We start from the raw sequence: 23,954 nt of genomic DNA, 5'->3' as shown, positions 1-23,954 counted from the left end.
CCGCTGAGCTTGCCCGTCCGGAGCCTGTGCTCCACAATGGGAGAGGCCACAACAGTGAGAGGCCCGCGTACCGCAAGAAAAAAAAAAAAAGAATTAGGTTTAAATGAAATCGTGAGAGTGAGGCTCGCCTGGTGAGATTCGTGTCTAAGGAGAGGAAGACCAGGTCCTTTCTCTCTCTTTTACTTCTCCTCCACTTCTTCTCGCCCTCCCACCATGTGAAAACACCAAGAAATGGTGGTCGTCTGCAAGCCAGTCTGCAAGCCAGGAACCGTGCCCTCACCAGAGAAAGAATCTGCCAGCACCCTGATCTGGGACTGCCAGCCTCCCGGACTGTGAGAAATGCATTTCTGTCATGAAAGCTCCCAGCCTGTGGTGGTGTTATGCTGGCCAGAGCCGACTAAGACAGTGGCTTATTCATCACAGCATCCCTGAGGTCTGACACAGTGCCTGGCACACTGGAGGCTTTTTTAGTAAATCACTGCTGTGCCACCGTGCCATCCCAGCCTGGTCAATGGGACGTGCACCTCGGTAATTCTTCACCCTGATGGACTTGGCCTTGTCCCCGTTGTGACCCAAAGCACCCATTTTTGAAGAGGTAGGTCACCTGGGGTCAGCGAACAGGCATTCATTCTCATGGCTTTGGTGGGAGGGGGGAGCTGCAATCAGGCCTCACTGACCCCAAGTCTTACCAGTGCAGCTGTCTGACTGATCTGATCATTCAACACAGGCCGTTTGTGAACGATAACACATTCTGTTGTACGGAAACTCCTGCTCAACTCAGCTCTTCAGTGTCTGCCTGCCCTGCCCCTCAGGAACGTGGCTCAACAGGCCTCTCATGCAGACATGGTACCTCTGGGATGCTTCCTGGAGGAGCGGGGCTTGCCTGAGTTGGCCTCAGAATTCGAGGAAGCAAACACCCCATCACTAAAGTGGGTTTTGATGAGACCCCAAGCGTTTTGCTTCCCTGAGCAGGGCAGGCTGGGGGAGGAGCTGCAGGAGAGGGGCGGGGCATCGCAGGGAGACAGGGGAGCACCTAGGGCTGGGTCAGAGAGCGTGCTTAGGGAAACCCTTCTGATTGGGCCCCCGGCTGGTCCTCAGAGCTGAACTCCCAGATGGGCACACCTCACCCATTCGTGAGGTTTCACACAGCAAGGCTTGTGATCAAAGGCCCGGACCACGAGTCAGCGGCCCTGGGTGAACATTAACCATCACCAGAATTGTGTTACCCAGGTAAGCTGGATTACCTACGTATGTCTTTGTTTTTTTTTTTTTTTTTTTGCGGTACACGGGCCTCTCACTGTCGTGGCCTCTCCCGTTGCGGAGCACAGGCTCCGGACGTGCAGGCTCACCGGCCATGGCTCACGGGCCCAGCTGCTCTGCGGCATGTGGGATCTTCCCAGACCGGGGCACGAACCCGTGTCCCCTGCATCGGCAGGTGGACTCTCAACCACTGCGCCACCAGGAAATCCCCTCCATATGTCTTTTTGTGATGCTACAACACTTCGAGCTCCTGCCAGATGAAAGGGATTAAACAAAACCTGAGAAGAGGGGTGACCGGAAGCCAGGGTGACCGCACAGCTCCTGGAGAAGATAACACTTCTCTGAGTTCAAGGGAGAACCAGGCGGGCCCCTGGAGGCAGGAAGGCACAGTTTCTCCTCCTATAGAATCACCCTAGGGTTCCCCTTTTTCCTCCCACTTCCCAGCTATCCAAGCCTGGTACCCCAATACCCACCCCCTCTGAAATCCCCTCCCCTCCTGTGGGAAGACATGGTCCAAGGCTACAGCCGGGCTGGAGCCCTGGGCTCTTCTGCTAGCACTAGGGCCCCAGCCGACTCTGCTTTTGGAAGGGTATGAGGGGTGACTTCTGAGGGGCTAGAGGTCAAGGGGGGTATGTGGGAAGTGATCAAATTGTCTTGGAGAGGGAACAGGGGAAGAGAATACTGCCCTCCACCCCCAGCAAGAACTGGCCATGGGGACTGGCTATGCTCATGGCCAAAGCTCCCTGCCCTCGTCCTGGGGCAAATGGATCCCTCCAAGCACACAAGGACCCAGAGAACAGGAAGGGTGGCTTAGAAAGGAGATCACATGAGACAATCCATCCTTCATTTCTCTCTTCTGCAACACTGGCGTTGATAAGGATCCCGGGCAGTGCCCACTGAGTCAGAGCAGCACATTCGCTGCTCTGCTGCTGCAGGCCCCTCCCCAAGGTACCAAACCCCAGCTGAGACCACCCCCGCCCCCCGCGTCCCAGGCCGACCATCACACACACACACACACACACACACAACCAGTCCCAGGATCAAGCCAGCCACCACAGCACCCTGGGCAGTGGGGCACTCGGTGTTGAGGACCATCAAACCATTCCCTCCTTCCAAAAACATGTCTTGAGTAGCCATTAAGTGCTGGGCACTGGCCTCGCACGGGCATAGACGTGCCCCTCCCCAGCCCCAGCTCCCATCTGGGTATCAGTCTGTTGAGACTCCCCCACAGGGACACCCCTGGGCTATCTGGCAGCTGAGCGCGGCTGGCTGGGGCCACAGCTGACCAGTCCAGACCTGCGCCATCTCACCCAGGGAGCCTCGCCCAGGGCCGTCGACAGCCCCCTGCACTCAATGCCCGAGGGCTGCGGTCCCACCTCCGAGGATGGACCAGACGGGCCTCAATCATCACAGACACACCCAGGCTCCAGGGTGAGGATGTCTGATCTTACCTCCTCCCTCAGCCTTTCCCGGGACTTTTCCCGGTCCCCGTTTTGGGATGCTTGTGGAATTCTGTTCTCAGGTCTGAGAGCCTTGAAGAAAGCATCTTTTGATAGGGTCTCACCCCCTGGGGTTCTAAAAGCCACCATTCCTGGTCATTCCCCACACGCACCACGCAAGCATCCCACCCCGCCCATGGGTCTGCTTGGGTCCAGGCCCCCTAGAGCGCCGCGCCCTTGGCGCTGGGGGTGGGCGCCAGGGCGCCCCGGTGAACGCGCTGGTGCTTGAGCAGGTGCTGCTTCTGGCTGAAGCCGCGGCCGCAGGAGGCACACAGGTAGGGCCGCTCGCCCGTGTGGTTGCGCCGGTGGCGCGTCAGGTTGGGCTTCTGGCTGAAGCGGCGGCCGCACTCGGGGCACGGGTAGGGCCGTTCGCCCGTGTGGATGCGCTGGTGGATGGTGAGCGCCGACCACCACGAGAAGCTCCTGCCGCACTCGTTGCAGATGAACTGGCGCGGCTCGCCCGGCCCGGCCGCCCGCGCCCGGCCCCACGGCACGTCCCCGGGCCCCCGGGCCGGCGAGGGGCCGTGCGACGGCGGCGGCGGCAACAGGCCGGGGGCGCCCTGGGTGGGCGGCTCGGCGGCGGCGGCGTGGGCCTGCTGGTGGGCCCGCAGCGCGGCGCGGCTGGGGCGCGGCGCGGCCGGGGCGCCGGGCAGGTGCGTGCGCTGGTGCTTGAGCAGGTGCTGCTTCTGGCGGAAGCTGCGGCCGCAGTGCGCGCAGGGGTGCGGCCGCTCGCCCGTGTGGTTGCGCAGGTGGCGCGTCAGGTTGGGCTTCTGGCTGAAGCGGCGGCCGCACTCGGGGCACGGGTAGGGCCGCTCGCCCGTGTGGATGCGCCGGTGGATGTTCAGCGCCGACCACCACGAGAAGCTCTTGCCGCACTCGTTGCAGATGAACTGGCGCGGCTCGGCGGGGGCGGCGGTCCGGGCCCCAGGCTGCCGCCACCAGCTCTGGCAGAGCCCCAGCCAGGCCCACTCGGGGCGCCCCCGCCGGGGCCCCGGCCGCGGGCGACAGCCCCAGTGGGCCGTGGCGTCCCGGTGCAGCGCCTGCAGCCCGGCGCGGGCGCCCTGGCGGTCCCGGGCGTGCGCGCGCTGGTGGATGCGGAGACCCACCTGGTGGCGGAAGCAGCGCTCGCACTCGGGGCACGGGTGGGTGGCGGGCCGGGAGTGGGTCTTCTGGTGCTTGAGCAGGTGCTGCTTCTGGCTAAAGCGCCGAGCGCACTCGGGGCAGCAGAAGGGCCGCTCGCCCGTGTGGTGCCGCTGGTGGCGCGCCAGGTTGGGCTTCTGGCTGAAGCTCTTGCCGCACTTGCCGCACGGGTACGGCTTCTCGCCGGTGTGGGTGCGCTGGTGGATCTTCAAGGACGACCACCAGCTGAACCTCTTCCCGCAGTCCGGGCACACGAAGTGACCCTCGCCGGCAGAAAGAGCGGGGCTCAGGGGGCTGGGGGTCACCCCCGGAGCCCGGCCTGCCGGCCCGCCGTCCTGCTCGAGGGGAGGGGTCCACCTTGGACCCCCAGTCTCCTCCTGTCCCCCCCAGGCTCGAGGCTTCCCCACGGCCTGGCATGGCGGGAGGCTCCGACGCTGCTGGAAAATGTTCTCCTTATCCTTCTGGGAAAGCGCGGCCTGTGGCCCCAGCGTCTGCAGCAGCCATTCTGGCTTCTCTTGCTTGATCTTCATGACCAGCACATCTCCTGCCGGACGCAAAGGGAGAGAGATGGGGAGAGTCATTCGGTGCTCGGTGGGGTGGAGGGAAAGGGTGGGAGGGAGGGAAGAAGCATCAGGAGGGCAGAGCTTGGCAGAAAATAGGGCGGGAGAAAAGGATGCAGAAGGAGGAAGAGAGGAGGGAGGATGGAAAAGACAATAAAGGGGAGACTGGGGTGTGCAGGAGGGCAAAGAAAAAAGACAAGAACGAAACGATAGGTGAGCGTTGCTGTGCCAACGACTCCGCTGCCCACCTTCTCCACCCTGAGGCCCAGGGGATGCAGAGAAGGTAAACAAGCCAATCCAGGGAAGTCTTCCGACCCAGGCAGCAAGCAGAAAGTGGCCAAGTTTCAAAACATCTCCTTCTCTTGCTAAGGGGATGGATGTGCTGGACACTTGCTGGACGAGTGCACGTCCAGTCCCCCCAGGGGTTGGGCAGCCAAGCCCCGCATCACTGCCAGGCCTCTCCGAGGCAGCAGCCATGGTGCGTGAGCACCTTACCTTCTTGGCAACCTCACCTTCCTTCAACAAAGCCATGAACAAGAAAGTAGGCCAGAAAGGTCTCAGCACTCAGAACAGGTGTTGCCTCGTCCTTGTACTAAACGAATCCTACACAGCAGCAGCACACTCTACTGCTAACCCACCCCTTACACTGTGCTCAGGTCAGAAGGGTGCTTTGCTTCTGGGCTCATGGACATAAGCCATGATGGGAAAGGTGTGCTATAGACACTGCATACAGACTGTCTGATTCCATTTATACGTAGGTCAAAAGCTGGCAACTAATGGATGAGTTAGAAGGGTAATGGCCCCCTGATAGAGGGCACTGTGGTTGGAAGGGGGCCTGGGGCACTTCTGGGGCTCTGGCAATGTTCTCCTTCTGGAACTGGGTGCTGGTTACGTGGGCGTGTTCACTTGGAGAATTTATATAGCCTGTGACCTGTGCACTTTTCTGTGTTATACTTCAAGAAAAAGTTTATGTTCTATAAAAAATAAATGAAACAGTTGTGAACAAAGAAGAGAAACTCTAAACAACTGTTGCCAATCCACCTGCCAATGCAGGGGACACGGGTTCGATCCCTGGTCCGGGACGAGTCCACCCGCCACGGAGCAACTAAGCCCACGCACCACAACTGCTGAGCCTGCGCTCTAGAGCCTGCGTGCCACAACTACTGAAGCCCGCGTGCCTAGAGCCCGTGCTCCTCAACAAGAGAAGCCACCGCAATGAGAAGCCAGCGCACTGCAACAAAGAGTAGCCCCCGCTCGCCGCAACTAGAGAAAGCCCGCGTGCAGCAACAAGACCCAACACAGCAGGAAAAAAAAAAAAAAACAACCGCTGCCAATATTAAAAAGACAACAAAGCAAACCCCAAGGAAGTAAGAGGAAGGAATTAATAAAGACAAAAGCAGAGATGATAGGATAAAGGGAACATAAAGATAAAAAAAGGATTCTGATAAATCCCAAAATACCATGTATAGACATTATATCAATTTGAAAAATCTATGTAAAATGGATGATTTCGCGAGGAGAAATAAATTAACAAAACTGACTCAAGAAAACGTAGAAACCATGTCTATAGAAACAATTAGAAGAGACTGAAAAGAAAGCTAAAGTTCAACCTCGAAAATGGGTAACAGGCCACTGAACTGTACAAAGAGGTTCTACGAAAACTTCACGGGAAGGGCCGTTCCCAGCTTACATAAACTGTGACCATGACTAGGGCAGGGGGGAGGGGGGAAGCCTCCATGTTAACATGACCCAGAATAAGACAAGGGTGGGGTAGGCGGGAAATCATAGGCTTATGGTTCTTTGAAAGTAGATGCAAAAAACAAACAAGCAAAAACGCTGGCAAAGCAAGTTTGGCAGTGTTAAGAGAACAATCTATCATGGATTTGCTGGATCTTCTCCAGGAAAGCGAAGATGACTCAACACAGTTCATGACATTAACCTTTTAAACATTAAAAACCTTATACTGGGCTTCCCTGGTGGCGCAGTGGTTGAGAGCCCGCCTGCCGATGCAGGGGACACGGGTTCGTGCCCCGGTCCGGGAAGATCCCACATGCCGCGGAGCGGCTGGGCCCGTGAGCCATGGCCGCTGAGCCTGCGCGTCCGGAGCCTGTGCTCCACAACAGGAGAGGCCACAACAGTGAGAGGCCCGCGCACCGCAAAAAAACCCCCTTATACTATCTCAATAGATGTGAAAAAGTCCCAGGATAAAATTCAACATCATTTCTGGAGGTAGAGAAGAAAAAGGGAAAGGAGGGAGGAGGAAGAGAGGGAGGGGTAAAGACAAAAGGAAGGAAGGAAGCTCTTAGCAAACTAGGAACATAAGGAAGTTTTCTTAGGTTGACAAAGGAGCTGTATTAGAAACTGCAGCAAATGTTATAACCGAAGGCAAAAGATGAGAAGCCTATTCAAGTTAGGAACGAGGTGAAAAAAGAAAGATATATATAAATATTGGAAAGGAGGAGAGAACGGTCATTTGCTGACAATTATTAACCTGGAATGTGCGTGAGAATCCACTGATGAAGTTTCAGAAATAAAAGTTTCAACAAAACTGCCAGATAAAAAACATTAAAATTCATAACTTTTTAAAATGGCAATAAAGTAACTGTAAGTATACCTAATATACAAGCAAAACATAAAGAAAATGATTAAACTTTATTGAAGGGATAAAATGTAAATAAAACAACATGTACATCATATTCCTAGATAAGAAGCTCTCCATTCCAAAATGTTTAAATTCAGTGTAATCCTAATTAAGTAAATTATAACATTTACTATGTGTGTAAATCACCCAGAAATTCTAAAAATGAGCAAGGAAGAATTTGGCTTATGCAACATTAAAAGCTAAAATACTATCACCACACACCCATTAGAATGGCTAAAACCCAAAACATCGACAACACCAAACACTGACAGGGATGTGTAGCAACTCTCATTCACCGCTGGTGGGAACGCAAAATGTTAAGGCCGCTGTGGAAGACAGTTTGTCTGTTTCTTACAAAACTAAAGATACTCTTACCATACGATCCAACAAATCACTCTCCTATGTATTCATCCAAAGGAGTTGAAAACTTATGTCCACACAAAAACCTGCACACAGATGTTTATAGCAGCTTTATTGATAACAGTCAAAACGTGGAAGCATCCAAGAGATGTCCTTCACTGGGTGGATGGATAAACAGTGGTACACCATACAATGGAGTGTTATTCAGTGATAAAAAGAAATGTGATCTCAAGTCATGAAACGACATGGAGGAAACTTAAATGCATACGACTAAGTGAAAGAAGCCAATCAGAAAAGGCTACACACTGTATGATTCCAACTATATGACGTCTGGAAAAGGCAAAACTGTGGAGACAGTAAAAAGATCAGTGGTTGCCAGGGGTTGAAGGGTCAGGGGGAGAGGGATGAACTGGCAGAGCACAGAGGATTTTCAGGGCAGTGAAACTCCTCTGCATGATACTGTAATGGGAGGTACAGGACATTAAGCATCTGTCCACAGAATGTACAACACAAAGAGGGAACCCTAATGCAAACTATGGACTTTATGTAATACAAATGTGTTAATAAAGGTTCATCTATTGTAAACAGTGCACCCACCATTCTAATGCAAAATGTTAAGAACAGGAGAAACTGCAGAGAAGGGTACAGGGCACTCTTGTCCTTTCTGCACATTTTCTCTGTAAACCTAATACTGCTCTAAAAAATAAAGTCCATTTAATAAAAGTCTTGACTGATGCAGTTGTATTGACATGGCTGTTCCATAGTGAGCCAGGTGAGGTGAGGCTGTGAGTGAGAGTCCCTCCCACCACCAAAAAAAAAAAAAAAGCTAAAACCAATCATTAAAAGCGTAGAATAGGGCTTTCCCGGTGGTGCAGTGGTTGAGAATCTGCCTGCCAATGCAGGGGACACGGATTCGTGCCCCGGTCCGGGAAGATCCCACATGCCGCAGAGCGGCTGGGCCCGTGAGCCATGGCTGCTGAGCCTGCACGTCCGGAGCCTGTGCTCCGCAACGGGAGAGGCCACAACAGTGAGAGGCCCGCGTACCGCAAAAAATTTAAAAAAGAAGTGTAGAATACACATAACTGACAGATACATCAAAAGAACAGAAAAGTTTAATATGCGATATGAGGTAGCATACCAAGTCAACAGTGAAAGGCTGGCCTATTCATCAATTTAGGACCAACTAACTCTCCATTTGGGAAAAATATTCAAGTTAGATTTGTAGTTCATACTGTTTATAAAAATCAGTTCCAGATGGATTTAAGTGCTGGTTTAAAAGAAGCAAATACAGTATTAGAAGAATTAGGAGAATTTGTTTCGAATCTAGAGGTAATTGATAATCTTCTTAAACAGGATGCAAAACATAAAAACTAAATTTAAAACCCCTGTACGACAAAGGATACTGCACATGAGCGAACTAGAAACGATCATGCGGGGCAGCCCTTTCCAACAGAGCTTTCCACAGAGTGAAAACATTTTACATCCGAGCTGTCTGATGCATGTGGCCTCGAGCCACGGGTGGTTACGGAGCACTTGGAATGTGGCTAGTACTACCGAGGAACTGAACTTACTTTTTAAAATTTAAATTAAATTAAGTCTAAATTTAAATAACCATCTGTGGCTATTGGCCACCTACTGGACAGCACATGTCTATCCAGAGAATATAAAGGACTAATATCCAGAGTATATTAATATCCAGAGTATATAAAGGACTCCTGTAGATAGGATGAAAAGAGGTGCACCCTCGCTAGTAATCAGCAAAGTGCAAAATAACAGTGTAGCATCTTTTCACCCATCACAGCAGCAAATATTGAAGAGGTTGATAATATCCCGACTTCACAATACACATGGAAATCACACAGGAGGATAAGTACAACATGGATATGCTGGGGGCCTAAACGAATTCAGATTCTTTGAGGACGACTTGACAGTGCTGATTAAAATTATAAATGTGTACAATCTTCCACTTCTTCCACCCAGCAATTTCACTCTAGGTGTTTATCCTAAGAAATACATATGAGTCCAAAGAGGAACGTCTAAGTATATTCACTGAAGTGCTATCTGTAATTAGGAAAAAGGGGGGAACAACCTAATTACCCATCAATAATAGTCTAATAAAATTTTCACTCCCTTCATAATGTGGAATACTATGCAGCAATTGAAAAGAGCTATATATACTCATGTGAAAAGATTTCGAAAACATTTTAAGAGAAAAAAACAAAATTGAAAATCAGTATCAGTCGTCTGATCCAACTTATGGAAAATAAAACTGTACCTCTCTGTGCACATACACATGCCCGATCCAGGACGGTTCACACCAAACCCAAGATGGTGGCCACCCTGCAGGTGATATGGACCATAGCAGGACTAGATGAAGAAGTCAAAGGGGACTTACACTTTACATGTGTTATTTGAATATTCTCATAAAAATTCAATTATAATTCTTAAGTCTTTAAAATATCTTTAGGAAATAAAGAGAAAACCTCCCCTCTAATCTGGTGGCCTTGAGTTTTGAGGCCAAAGAGTTCTGCTCCACTCCACAGCCTCACTGGCCACATGGGGGCAAAGAAACCGATGTGGTGCCCATGGGGGCGGAGGTGGGAGGGTGGGAGTGTCACAGGAAGCACCTGCAAGGGGCCAGCTTTCCACCTGGTGAAACGACGCTGTGAGGCCTCCCCAGGTGCTCGGTTGTGAGAGGTCATTTTATCAGGAGTAATAATTTGAAAATGAAAGTGGTGATTTAAATTGTGTACTGGCAGGAGTCAAAAACCCATGTGTAATGAGCTTCATTGATTCAAAGAATGTTTCCTTAGATGCACTGAACTGTTGGCCAGCGGAAGTATTTAACAGGGCTAGCTGTCCAAATTGGTGGTCATGTAGTGAATCCAAAATATACTCCAGTCAGAGGGGCACCACTGTCCCCAAGTGACCAGGCACCCATTAATGCCCCAGAGCCCCACAAAAGCCACTGCCTTTCCCTGATTAAACCTGGCCTTGATATCCATCACGGTGGCTGGGTTGCATGAGGAGGCCCTGAAGCCCAGGGGTGGCGCGTGTAGACCTGTGACATGTGTTGCTGGGACTTCAGTCATCACGGGCACCTTCCCGTAGGGATCAGGCACTGTTACAGAGGAAAACAGGCTTCTGCCTGCCTGTTCCAAAGGTACTTGTCCTCAGTCAGCATATAAAGCATCAGTTTTTATCTAAATGGTTCAGATAAAATAAAAAGGTGCTAAAAGGAGAGCTATTGCTGAATGGGTAGTTTCCGACATTATGGGGAAATTCGAGAAATGGATAGTGGTGATGGTTGTACCACAACGTGAATGTGCTTCAAGCCACTGAACTGTACCCTTAAAAATGGTTAAAATGGTAAATTTCATGTTATGTATAATATATTTCACCACAATTTAAAAAAACACATAAAATAAATATAAAGTAAAAGGTACTTGAAAGAGGTAAGCTCCCAATTATCTGAAAGCTCTGGCCTTCCAGAAGAGTCATTCCTTCAGCCTGGCCAGCAGGCGTGGCAGCCTGTGGAGGCTGAGCTCACGGGGGCCCCCAGGCCCCAGCGGCTCCAGGGTCCAGGCTGGTGTTTTTCTACCTCTTCCCAAAGCTGCAGCTGCCGTACGGGGCAGAGAAGGCCCTGGTGGAGCCCATCTCTCACGTCTGCATTAGGATCTCTCTTATGAGTTTACGTGGGCAAAAGGGTCCTTCAGCTGAAATGTTTGGAACAGTCTGCCCTAGGTTTTCCTGTAATTACTGTAATGTCAGCCACACACACACACACACACACACACACACACACACACACACACACACACACACACACACACACACACACACACACACACACACACACACACACACACACACCTCGAGTGCTCTCAGCATTCAAAGCGACAGCCCGGGGCAGGGGTTGGGGGGGCACTGGGAAGTGGGGTGGCTGAACTCACTGCCGTCTGTGTCAGGACCCAGCCCCAGAACAGTGTGGTGTCCATATATCACACTGCCTCCTTTGAGCCGGTGCTTTGTTTCTCTTTTATCCACTTGCCTGATTTTTGTCTCATCTTAGGCCCACTGCAGTGATTGTCCTGGGAGGGCGGGGGCTCTGGGGTCCATGGGGCAACTCCCCTGGAAGGGGTGGGAGGTAAAGAAGCCTGGTCACTGTGCTGAGCGAGGGGCAGGGTCCCCAGGCCTGGGCCGGTCCCCGTCTCCCGGGGCCAGAGCCACCGTGCAGCCCAGCTACACCCGGAACAGGGCCTGCCACAGAGGCTGAGAGTGGGTCTCAGACCAGGGGCTGCTCCATCCCAGAAGCGGGAAGCGGGTGGCTGCGGAGGGGTCTCCACAGGGCACTTCCCACTCTCAGTGGCGCCTGCCCCCTGCCCAGGAGACACCAGGACTAACTGCTGTGTTTCTTCACCACCAGCTCCAAGTGCATCAGCTGACACAGACCGTGAACTGTGTGACCCCGGGAAGCTTAATGGACCGAACTGGAGACACTCTCCTGACCAACCAACAGCAGGGCTTGTTGCGACCACGTGTCCTCCCCAGAGCGCTGGCTTTCAGTGTGTGATCAGCACCAACACCAAGCACTCCCTGATCTAGCGCTTGACAGACATCTGATCTTCCCCCGGCAGATTTCTGCACGGGGTGTGTGTGTGTGTGCGCGTCCGTGTGTGTCCGTGTGTGTGTGTGTGTGTGTGTGTCCCTGCCTGGCAAGCACAGGCTGGGCTTTGTCAGTTCTTAGCCCCCTAGTCTGTGTTTGCTCCATCCTTGGACGTGACCTCAGTGTCCTGTTCCCACCGTGTGGTTCTACAGGCCACCAGCAACTCCTGCTCAGCTACAGAGGGATGGGGAAGACGAGGCTGGGGAGGGGGCCGTGGTGGGCTCCCACCTGCCCCTCTTCTCTTACCTGTGCTGCTGTCGCCAGCCAGGCCACTGTCCATCCCCGGAGGTCCCTCGGCATCAGCACGGCGGCTCCCTGCCCGGCCGTCTGTGGGTGAGATGGGAGCAAAGGAAAGAGAGTTGGCCTGTGGGACAAGGACGAATGCCACTCACAGGAAGCAGTCCCTCTTTTTCAAAAGCTTTTCTATGACCTCTGTCGAAATGAGCAGGATTTTTTTTAAAAGCACATATACCTGCTAGGCAGGTAAAATGTGTATAATTCCCATTTTACGAAGAATAAACTGAGGCCAGAGAGGGCCGCTGACATGCCCCAAGTCACAGAGGTGGCCGAACGGCAGAGCTGGGCAAGGTCCCTGGGCTTCTTACTCCCAGACCAGAGCCTCACGCCCACACTCTCATCACCTGTGGGGTGGGGTGTGAAGGATGCCACAAGAGAGAACCAGGAAACTCAAATAAGTTTAGAGACACCCCCTATCCTGCAACGTGGTCACGAGGACACCCTGGAGGGAAGAACCATCCCTCCAAAATCGCCAGTCCCCCGTCTCCCAAAGCCCCCGTCCAGGTTCCAGCACAAACCCTTCTAGGGCCTCACAGCCACCCCCCACCCCCGGGCAAGAACACACGTGGCCAACCTGGGTCCTAGGGACCTGATTCCTCATCCACCAATCTGGGGCTCATCGTTTTTTACTCTTCAGTCTTTTTTTTTTTTTTTTTTTTTTTTGCAGTACGCAGGCCTCTCACTTTTGTGGCCTCTCCCGTTGTGGACCAGACGCACAGGCTCAGCAGCCATGGCTCACGGGCCCAGCCACTCCGCGGCATGTGGGATCTTCCCGGACCGGGGCACGAACCCGTGTCCCCTGCATCGGCAGGCGGACTCTCAACCACTGCGCCACCAGGGAAGCCCCCTCTTCAGCCTTTTGAACATCTCCCGACTGGCTCATTTGGTGCCTGGCACGTGGTCGGGACGGGTCCTGCTGCTCTGACCCCATGGCACGGCCCCTGCCCCTTCCAGGCCCCAGCCTAAATGCCACCTCCTCTGAGTGGCCTTGCCTGGCAACCCCGTGTAAAGTCACAACCCTAACCCCACCTCCCATTCCTCCCTGACACTTTTCGCCGCCGGACAGGATATTTACTTTTCTGCTTATGCCCCGACAGGAATTGAGGACTTCCCGGGCTCACTGCCGAATGCCAGCGTCCGGGACACAGCCCGCACGTGGAGGGCACCAAACAGCTGTGTGTGGCACCAACATGCTGCTGGTTACGTGCGCTCAGAGATGTGGCCGCTGCACGTGGTGCTGTGGGCGGCCCCCCCCCCCGAGGACAGGGATCTCGTTTCCTACGCCTGCACCCCCGGACTCCCTGCACTCCCAAACAGGCCCCAGCCTCTGCCCCATGAGACGGGAGGCCGGGCTCATGCTGCAGGACCAGGAACCTCTCCTCAACCACCGCTAGGGCTCGGGGAAGCCAGCCTCCCCTTGCTCCACACCTCGGGCCCCGGAGAGCCTCCCAGAAACCCCATTCTAAGGGTCTCCCTGCTTCCTTCTCCCAGGTCCCCTTCCAGCGGCTACTCCGGGGACAGGGACCCAGGCTGGAGATGTGGACCCTGCCCGGAGAGGTGGGGGGGCAGGGAGATACGAATCTGAGAAATAGAAAACTCACCCTCCCTGGTGGAAAAAGGGAAAGAGAACAACCCTCCCCTTTCTTTCAGAGTATTTTCTTTAGAAAACTTCCGATTGGAAGTTCTTTCTCTGCCCCTTTGAGGTGTATATAAATCTTTTAAAGCTCACTCAGCCTCTTGCTGGCTTTACAACCCAGGACCGTCTTTCTCGAGGACCTGGGAGCCATCTCTCCAAAATGCAAACATCAAGGGAACAGCGGCCAGTGTCCCCTGCCCGCGGGAGGTGGGAGCCTACCTCTCCAGCAGCACCGGGCTCCGGGCTGCAAACCTCCTCCCGTCACCAAGATACAAGAAGTGGATGTTTCCTTTGCATAAAGGCAATTAGCTATCACGGGTGGCCACCAATTCCAGGCGAATTTAGGGTGAACTCTGTGTGACAAATGGTGCTGTCAAGTCTTCTTACCCAAGGACTGGCTATGCTTTCCCTGGAGAACAGGTGTGCAGTGGGGTTGCCCCTGCTGGACTGTGTAACAAGTGAGATTTCTGTCTATAGTCTCTTAGCAAATTGCCTGTGATGTGCACCACATTCCAGTCTAATGCTTATTCAGTTAAAAACTTGTTTTCTTTTTTGTTTCTCCCCACTTTTGCGGGGAGTTTTTCTGAGTTGGCAGGAGATTTGGTTTTTAATTCTATTTCCCCAAAAGGGGTCTGTTACGCACTCCTGCTGTGGGTTACTATAGACACTGAAACCTGCCTGTGGTGCAGAGAAAAGGGGGCCACAAATGAGCGCAGGAGAAGGCCCCCCTTGGGGCCCCTGATGGATGCCAGTGCTCCTGCCTTCACACCACATTTTCCTTCCAGGTCACTCTGCATCCCAGGCCATGGGGTAGCCTCTCACCAACTGGAGATTTAATGTCTGCCTAAGGAGACTCAGAGGACTGGTGGACAAAGAGGCCACTTTGATATGGGGACTCTCAGACATGCGGGTGGAGGCTCGGGCCACAATTCAGGGCGAGGACAGCGGGTAGGACTTGGGCTCATTCACAAAACCCCTACACAACACGACTGAGGCCCCTGAAGCCAAATCAAATCAGTCCTCCCTGATCCATTCTGTCTTAAGAGGTATTACGAACTCAAAATCGCCTCAGGTGGCGGAAGGGCTTCAATTCTCGGTGACCAATTCACAGGGAGTCACTGAGCGGCACCAGAGCTCATGGTCCGAGAAAGAACAGAAGTGGAAATGGAAGGAAAGGACCCTCATGGGCCCGAGGGGAAGAAGGAAGAAAGGAGAGGGCACAGAGGACAGGAACAGGGGGCACGGGCTATGTCTTGGGGGCCCATCTCCACCTGTGTGCTCAGGTGGGATGTGTCTGGAAAACAGGCCAACAGGTGTCCTCAGACAAACCCCTGAGACGAGCCGAACGGCGGAAGGTCCCGCGTCTTTCCAGGCCGGCCAGGCCCCCGCACACCCCACCCTGATGCACCGCGCTGCGCACCTCTTCTCGCCCCACCAGACACATCACTCAGCTGACTGGAGAGAGAGATGCCCAGGGACACGGCGAGCAGGCTGCCCAGCAGAAGACCCTGGCCAGAAAACAGGAGGCAACGGGGGCTGATCCCCATCCACCAGTGCCCACACCGAGTCCCTAAGGGCCACCTGGTCTATCACCCAGCTCCCCGACCCCAACCTCTGATGACCTTTCCCCTTCCTGCCCAGCAGGTCCCATGGAGGGGGGGACACACGCAGGGGGTGGGTCTCAGGACAGGGTCCCAGTCACCTCCTCCTTCCCAGCCCCTGGCTCTGGGTCAGGCCGCAGTTGGGATGAGAGCCCCTTGACGGGGAGGCTTTGCGGGACAGCTGCCATGACAACTGCCGCGTCACACAAAGCGGGACTGTGGCCTGGGGCAGGTGCTGAGGTCTGGGGGCAGGGAAGGTAACAAAGGGGCTTCGATCTTAGCAGAAATCTGGGGGGAAGGCAGACAGCAGCTGGGGGTGGACAAAGGCCACGGGCCAGGAGAGGCGGTGCAGGGACACGTCTGGGTCACTCCACATCCTCCAGATCTCAGGGCCCTGGACCTTTTCCACCAGCCAGGTACATCTCTCTTCACAGACTCAGGCCCCACATGGGGAAGAAGGAGGTGGCACCTCATGTGTCCTCTGTCACCAGTGGAGTGGGGACCGGCCACGTGCCCTCCACCAGTACCTCAGGCTTTGAGGGGTGCATCTCCCAAACTCCAGCCGAAGGCCCAGCTCACAGGCCCTGCTCAGCTAGGAGCCCCACCCAGTGCGACACCATCTGCCACTGTTCACCTATGCACACAGTCCCTCCCCACAGGAAACCGCGCACAGGAGGCAGTCTTCCCAAGGTACCCTGCCCATCAAGCTGACTGCCCTCACACCAGTAGGTCAAGTCCCCCGGGGAGCAGCCCAGGCCAGCGTTTGGAAGGGGACGGGTGAGGGCCCGCAGGCTCCAGCTAGCCCTCACCCTGGGGGTGTGCTCTCGGAGTCCTCGGGGGGATGGAGACTCTGTCTGTCCTTCCCTCATTCACTGAGAGGGCGGGGGCTTCCCTGGTCACCTCGGTATGGACCTGGCTCTGGAAAGAAAAGGGGGTGACCAGCCAAGACTCGGTAGGGACAGGGAGACCGACTGTGTAGCAGGCACTCAGCAAGCACCGCCCACTTCATCCTAAGGAGCCACGGCTCTGAGACGTTAAGCGTTTTGCTCAAGGTCACACAGCTAGTTAAGTGCTGGAGCCAGGACCGACGGACTGGGGTGGGCCTGCTCCTGGGCCATATGCTGCCTCTGAGAGAAGGTGCACAGTGTACCAAACCTTAAGCCACCAGGGCCTCATTTTCAGGAGTCTGGCCTCTAGACCCACATGTTGGTTATTTAAGTGTGTATAAATTAAGTTTAAAATTCAGTTTCTCATTCACGCTGGCCACGCTTCAAGTGTTCAACAGTCACAGGTGGCTAGAGCCACCGTAACATCCAGCAGAAAAGAAGATTTCCAGATTCACGAAGTTCTGCTGGGAGACACTGCACTAGATATAAAGCTCCAGGATGGCGGTGGCCCTGCCTGCCCGGGCCTGGGATGCAGAAGGTGCCCAGTTTATACTGGATGAATGAATAAATGAATGAACGAATGAAAGAAATGGGAAGACTGAAGACGGGGCCCCTCTGGCCCCAGTGCTTCATCACCAACAACAAATACCTCAGGACAGGTTAATGATGTCCCCGGCCTGGGAAATGGATTTCAGTTAATATCAGTGGATGTTTCATTTAAAATATACAATCTTAGGTGGTTGCCAAGGGGGAGGGGGTTGGGGGAGGGATGGAGTGGGAGGTCAGGGTTAGCAGATGTCAGCTTTTATATATAAATGGATAAACAACAAGGTCCTACTGTAGAGCACAAGGAACTATATTCAATATCCTGTGATAAACCATAATGGAAAAGAATATAAAAAAAAAAAGAGGGCTTCCCTGGTGGCGCAGTGGTTGAGAGTCCGCCTGCCGATGCAGGGGACACGGGTTCGTGCCCCGGTCTGGGAAGATCCCAATGCCGCGGAGCGGCTGGGCCCGTGAGCCATGGCCGCTGAGCCTGCGCGTCCAGAGCCTGTGCTCCGCAACGGGAGAGGCCACAACAGTGAGGGGTCCGCGTACCGCAAAAAAAAAAAAAAAGAATGTATACATGTATAACTGAATCACTTTGTTGTACAGCAGAAATTAACACAACATTGTGAATCAACTATACTTCAATAAAAAATATTGATAAAATACAGTCATAGGCATACGAGAAGAAACTGATCTAAACACTAAATGCACACAAACATATCCAGAGACGATCATATCTAACATCCAAGGCAGCTAAGTACACAAACGTTCAAAGATGCAAAAATACAGAGATACTCATACACATGAGAATACCTGCAAAATTGCATATGCAAAGCACAGGGAGATTGAAATATTAAAAAATCCACCCATACGCCTACAGATCCAGAGACACAAGTGTGCCAACGTGAGCCGCACGAGCACAAATCACTCCCCTTTCACGCTGGAGAAAACAGCAATGTACTTACTCCCTGCTGACACAAGTATCCTCACAATCCATGACCATCCCTCCAGGTCCACTGCTCCAAGGAACGGAACTCAGGGGATGATGCAGCCACCGGGAGAGGAAGCGACAGTGGGTGCTGGGGAACAGTCACCCGTTGGGGTGCCGGTGGGGTAAGCTGAGGGGAGGGGGCGGCGTGAGGCAGCAGCGCTGCAGCTGGAGGGAAGAAGCTGGAGGGGCACAGAAAGCCCTAGAAAGAGGACAGGGCTCTGCCCGGCAGGCCAGTGCCGCCCGAGCCCCAAGGCCACGCTGCAGGGGTCTGGCCAGGAGGCGGCAGCAGGCCGTTTACCTCTCCCCTGGGAACCTGAGCCCAGACTCCTCGGCCGAGTCTGCCCCTCGCAGTGCACCCGCATTGGCTGCCCCTCTCCTCAGACCCACGCACGCCTGGACCCGGGATCAGGGGCCCTGAGTTCTAGCCCACCTGTCCCTGGCAAATCATTTCACCTCTAGGCCTAGGTTCCAATGGCGAAGGTGACTGAAAACGCCTGCTCCGGGGGCCTGCTGTGAGCATCAGGTTGGGGGAAACACTAGACTTTCTAAATGGTCTTTTCTCTCTTTCTCATGGCCTGAGAACAATCCACACCCGAAGGTTCTGAGCCCTCTCTCCGAGCACCCCACGGCCAGCTCACCCTTCCTAAACCGTTACCCTTCAAGCTGCTTCAGCATCTCTGGAGGCCCCCGGCGCCCACACAGGAACCCCAAACTCTGCTCAGCAACGGGAGCCGGCCTCGCAGAGGAACCGGGCGTGGACAGCTTTCGAGGTCAAGGCTACCTGCAGAGCTGTGCTGACAGAGCAGCTCCAGGTACCGCCTCTCCCGGGAGATGGAGACTGGGTGGGGAGCGGGCCTCCTCCGGGCCAGGCTGTGGGCCAGGGGTAAGGGAAGCAGGGCCGGGTCCGGGCCCTGAGCGCCAGGCAGGGGGCTGGACTAGAGAGAGCCGTGGACGCTTCTGCCGGCTCATCTCAGGCGAGCCCCGCGGCCGCACAGCCCGACTTTGCTGCGGGGAGGAGCTAGTGTAGCCTCTGTCTCCCAGGACTGATCGCACAGCCCCCAGGCCCTCTCCCAAAGCCAGTCCCACGCAGGCCACTCCTGCGCGAGGCCTGGTCCCTGGGCCTGTGCTCTGGCTGATCTCTGGATAATCAGCACTCCCTCCAGGCACCGGTCCCCCATCCCTGCACCCACTTCACCTTCCTCTCCTCCAGCGTTTCTGACCAAGGAGGACACGCAAACCATCCCCAACAAGTGGCTTTAAAATGGTATCGGAAAGGCAGAGCAACTGCTGTTCCCACCTTCTATGGCCCAGTGCCCGAGGACAGACAGGCAGGCCGAGGTCCTAGGCCAGACCAGGTGAGCATCACCTCCACCCACCACCTAGAGGCCTGCCTCCACCCCACATCCCAGCATAAGGCATGCCCGGCATCCTTCTAGACTCCCAGAACAATCCCCGAGCCCCTCCAGGGCCCCCCCATCCTTCTCTACCATCAACCTCCCTGCTCCTCCCTCGTTCCTCTCCGACTTCCCGGATCTACTCACCACCGGATCAGGTGTCCCCATGCACCCTCACTGTCACCTCTTCCAAGCCCTCCGCCCGTCCTCCCCCTTCTCCCCATCCCCCCCTTCCTACTCCAGCATCTTCAGACCTCAGCCTCCCAAACACTGTGGGGTCCTCAGTCCCAGGAGAGGGGATGGCGGTGGGGAGGAAGAGGGCGGGGCAGGCCATCGTCCCGCAGAAAGACCACACGTAGCAGAAGGTGCCCAGGACAGGGAGGCCAGAGACCTTGGGAGCGGGTTTGCTTCTGGTTAGTCATGTGACCCCGGGCCAGCCACCTTCCTTCCCTAGGCCTCAGTTTCCCCATCTGCAAATGGAAATAATGCTTGGTCCTCTGTATAGAACTGTTATATCAAGCGGTGGGAGGGAAACATTGCAAAAGGACTCTGGAGAATGTTCACAAAGGTGCAAGATGAATTCTTGTCAGGTCACTGCACTGCCGTCACCCCCTCCCCACTACCCAGTTGTCAGAACTGATAGGAAGAGCCCAGTTCAGTGACTTCAGTTTGCTTCCGCCAGCATTCCCTGGGGACCAGGTCCAGGGCCGGTGAGGGCAGCCAGGGCAGCTGCGTTATCCCATCATGCCCGCCCACCTCCCAGAGGTCCCGGATTCAACCCCATGCCAGTCCCCAAGGCACCTCCTTCCAGGACCCCTGCCCCACCTGTCCTGCCCAACATGCACACCTTTGCTGGGACTGTCACTCCCCCACGCCCCCGCTCCCAGGCCTGTCCCCCACCCATGGCATCCCCATCCCCCGTCTTTGCTCACCCGTCTCCCTTTAGAGGATACAACGTCGCCCACATTCTTCTGCCCCAAATCTAAGGCTCAGGAGCCTGCCAGGGCCTGGGGACCCCCATTACCTGATCGAAGGCAAGGGATGAAGCCAACTGCTAACAACACTTTGGACAGCTGTCACATTTTGATTTATAAACACTTTTTCACCCTTGCTGCATTCAAAGGAGCTTGGCAAGGATAAGGAGTGTTTCTCCCTTTTTGGATGAGGAAAGCAAGTCCCAGAGGGGACATTCCCTGCCTCAGAGAAAGTCAGAACTCAGGTCTCCTGCCCACCTGGCCCACTCTCCCCTGCAGGCCACCCCCATCCTAGGAAACCTTAGATTCCTCAGCTTAACCCTCACCAGGGGAGCAGGTGCCTGGACCAGCTCTGCACTTGGCCCTGGGCATCCTTTGCCCCTCCAGGTGGGACTCACCAGGCCTCTCAAAACTGCCACCACCTTTCACTACCGCAGAGCACAGCCCTCACAATCCACAGGTCACTAAATCATACCAGTGCTGTTTTAATACTTCCAGCATCTGCCACCGCTGCTGCCTTAGCTCAGGCCTCAGCACTGCTCACCTGGAGACTGCACTGCTATCATAGCTCATCTTGCCCCTCCAATCCATCCACCACCCAGACTCAAAGCAATTTTCCTAAAATTACAATTTAGACATGTTACTACTTTGCTTAAAACACTTCAGTGGGTCCCCAGCACTTTCAGGTACTGCTAAAAATTTCTTGGCAAGCCCACTTAAAATCTGGCCTCTGCTCACCTCTCACTGTACCACCAACCTACCCCATTGTCCCCAGATGCAACTCCCTGACCTTGCCGTGTCTAGGGACACCTGTGATCAGTCTTGGAATACCCTTGCCCAGCTCTTCTCTGCCCAGCCCAGATCCAGGATCACTTTCACCAGGAAGCCTTTGTGGATACACCAGGCTCAGTTAGGGGCCCTTCTCTGTTTAACCTGTGCACCCACCCAACCCAGTACCATCTACATAGTATAATAATAATTTGTTTCCACAAGAAGACTGTAAACATCTTAACACAGGGAGTGTTTCTCTCTCCCCAACACCCAGCACAAGGTCCAGCATGCTGTAAACCATTAATAAAAATTTTAACAAAGGAACATTTAGATAAAAGAAATGTTAAGTCCAAAACAGATTAGAAGCACAGAATCATGGAACCTTAGCATTGAAAGGAGGCTAATACCCTCTAATATTTTCATTTTACAGATAAACACCTGGACACAAAATGCACACCTAATAGTGGAGCCTGGACATAGCCGGCCTCGCGTCGGGGCTTTGACCACACCCCACCCCAGGTCAGGTGGACCAAGACACACACCAGGCTCCATCCTCCCAAAGGGCTGGAGTGGGCAGCATCTCTACACCCTCCACCTTCACGAGGGAAGAAACCCCCAGCGCCTACCCCCAGCTCCACTGAGATCTTGGCTCCTATGCCTGTCTTCCTAGAATGGAGGCTTCGGGGAGAACCCTACACACACACCTCCACTTTCTGTGGTGCTTCCCTCTCATTGTTCTCGCCCCCGATCCTCAGGCCCACTTATTTAATCATTTATGAAGCACCTACTATGTGTCACTCTGCGGCGAGCACTGGGGTTCCCGCCCTGCAGGAACTCGATCTTTGGGGGAGGCTGACGCCGCTCCCGAATATCGGGACAGGCTCTGGCAGAGCGCGCCCGGAGGAGCCGGGGCGCAGTCCCCGCGCTCACCTCCGCGCCTCTCCCGCTCTCACGCCCCCCTCCAGCTCTGAGCCGGCCTGCAGCCCCTTCCCACGCACGACCCGGGCCCCTTTCCCCGTGAGCTGTGCGGGGGTGGGTAAAGTTCGGGGCTGAGAACGCGGGGGGCTCGGGGGACCCCGAGGCCGCCTCCAGCCGGAGTCTGGGTGGAGACAGCGCGGGAGGAGCGGGGCCGGACGCTGGCCCCGCGGCACTGTCCGTCCCTCCGCACGCCCCTCCCCGCCCGGATTCAGAGGGACTCGGAGGGAGGGGACGGGAATAAATACCTTTGACTTTGTGGCTAAGGTTAACGGGAACTGCCACCCCGGGGCGACTTGGGCACTGAGCTCCCCGGCCCCGCCAGTCCCGGGGCAGGCGGGGCGGGCACGCGCCCCTGATTGGCTGGCGGGCCTGGCCGTCCCCGGGGCCGCCCCGCCACCTGACTGGCTGCACCTCTCAGATGACCAGCTCAGCCCTATCGGAGAAGCCTTCGGGGCGGCTCCTTTGTTCTCAGGAGCCAATGGCCTGCGTGGGCGGGCTGACCTTGCCTCCCGAGGGGCCAGCCGCGGCCCCGTCAGGCATTAAAGCGTTGGCCGTGGGGCGCTGGGCCCGGTCTCCCAGGGGAGGAGGGGCGGGGGCAAGTCCGGAGGGCTGGCGACCCGACGGCGCGGCAGCACCCTCTCCTCTCCGTGGAGCTCTCCCTCCCCGTCCAGGCCGCGCAGACGCGCGCTCTGAAACCGATCCAGTCGCTCGGCAACTCTCCGTCCGACGCCTGCGACGCGCCCGCACCGCCCTTGGTGCCGGGATCCGGGGGAACAAGACGCACGAACCCCGATCCGACGATCACACTCGAGTGTGCATGTGACATGGTTGTGGCACTTGGCACTACGGCACACCAGGTGTTAGAGTGAGATGTGCGAGTCTCGTGCGACGGGAGAGAAATCGCTCTCCGCACTCACGCGGCCCTAGGCACGTCGTAGCCGCGTGATAAATGAACCTGGGGTCTCCAGGAGAGACTTAGACATCATTAAATCCAACCCCTCCCTTTTTGTTGAGGAAAGAGCGACCAACGTTCCTAGGTCGAGTGTTACTGCTGATTTAGAGGCAGGGTCCAGACGGCCAAGGAGGGTTTTCTGTTCCCAGAGACCGTCAGGAAAGAGAATTTTCACATCTACTCACCCAGATCGGAAGGAAATGCTCCTTTATGTCAATAAAATTCCTCACACTGCTACCTCGAAGGGGGCCGGCCAGCCAGGGCAACTCCCACTGGCAGATTGTCCCCGGAGCTGCCCAAAAACCGCCTCTGGGACAGGAGGTTGATATCAAGAGAAGCTGGCCTCACTCTGAGACTTGCTACAAACCTTACTGTTAAGCCTATGGACCTTATTCTAATCAGTCAGCAGCTGCCTACTAAGCGTTTGCCATGGGCCCAGCTGCCGTTAAGCCTCATAACACACCAGAAACGGGGGACCCAATTCTATCAGTTTTGCCACAATCTTCTTGTGCAGTTTTTACAAAAGATACTGTCTGTCCCTGGACTTTGACTTATTCATCTGTAAGAGTTAATAATTTTCTAGTTACAGTCGGCCTTCCGTATCCACAGGTTCCACGTCTGTGATTTCAATCAACAACAGACTGAAAATAGTCAGAGGGGGAAAAAAACTCCAGAAAGTTCCAAAAAATCAAAATTTGAATTTTCCCAGGCACAGGGAACTATGTACATAGCATTTACACTGTATTAAGTATTATAAGTAATCTAGAGGTGATTTAAAGTATACAAGAGGACATGAGT

At 54.7% G+C, this 23,954-nt stretch overlaps 1 protein-coding gene across 1 annotated transcript; it reads right to left on the bottom strand.

The window, feature by feature from the left end:
* Nucleotides 1-2,920: 2,920 nt before the first annotated feature.
* ZNF775 (zinc finger protein 775) lies at nt 2,921-23,030 on the bottom strand (the record flags this gene model as incomplete). The annotated part of the gene is made up of 8 exons (XM_079711876.1): nt 2,921-4,443; nt 12,373-12,453; nt 18,869-18,957; nt 19,736-19,872; nt 22,025-22,109; nt 22,157-22,248; nt 22,450-22,609; nt 22,840-23,030. 8 exons carry the CDS (start codon nt 23,028-23,030, stop codon nt 2,921-2,923), a joined length of 2,358 nt encoding a protein of 785 aa, XP_079568002.1.
* Nucleotides 23,031-23,954: the final 924 nt, after the last annotated feature.

The sequence above is a fragment of the Hyperoodon ampullatus genome (genome assembly GCF_949752795.1).
Source record: "Hyperoodon ampullatus genome assembly, chromosome: 9".
Classification (NCBI taxonomy): domain Eukaryota; kingdom Metazoa; phylum Chordata; class Mammalia; order Artiodactyla; family Ziphiidae; genus Hyperoodon; species Hyperoodon ampullatus.
This window is presented reverse-complemented; position numbering and strand designations above follow the sequence as displayed.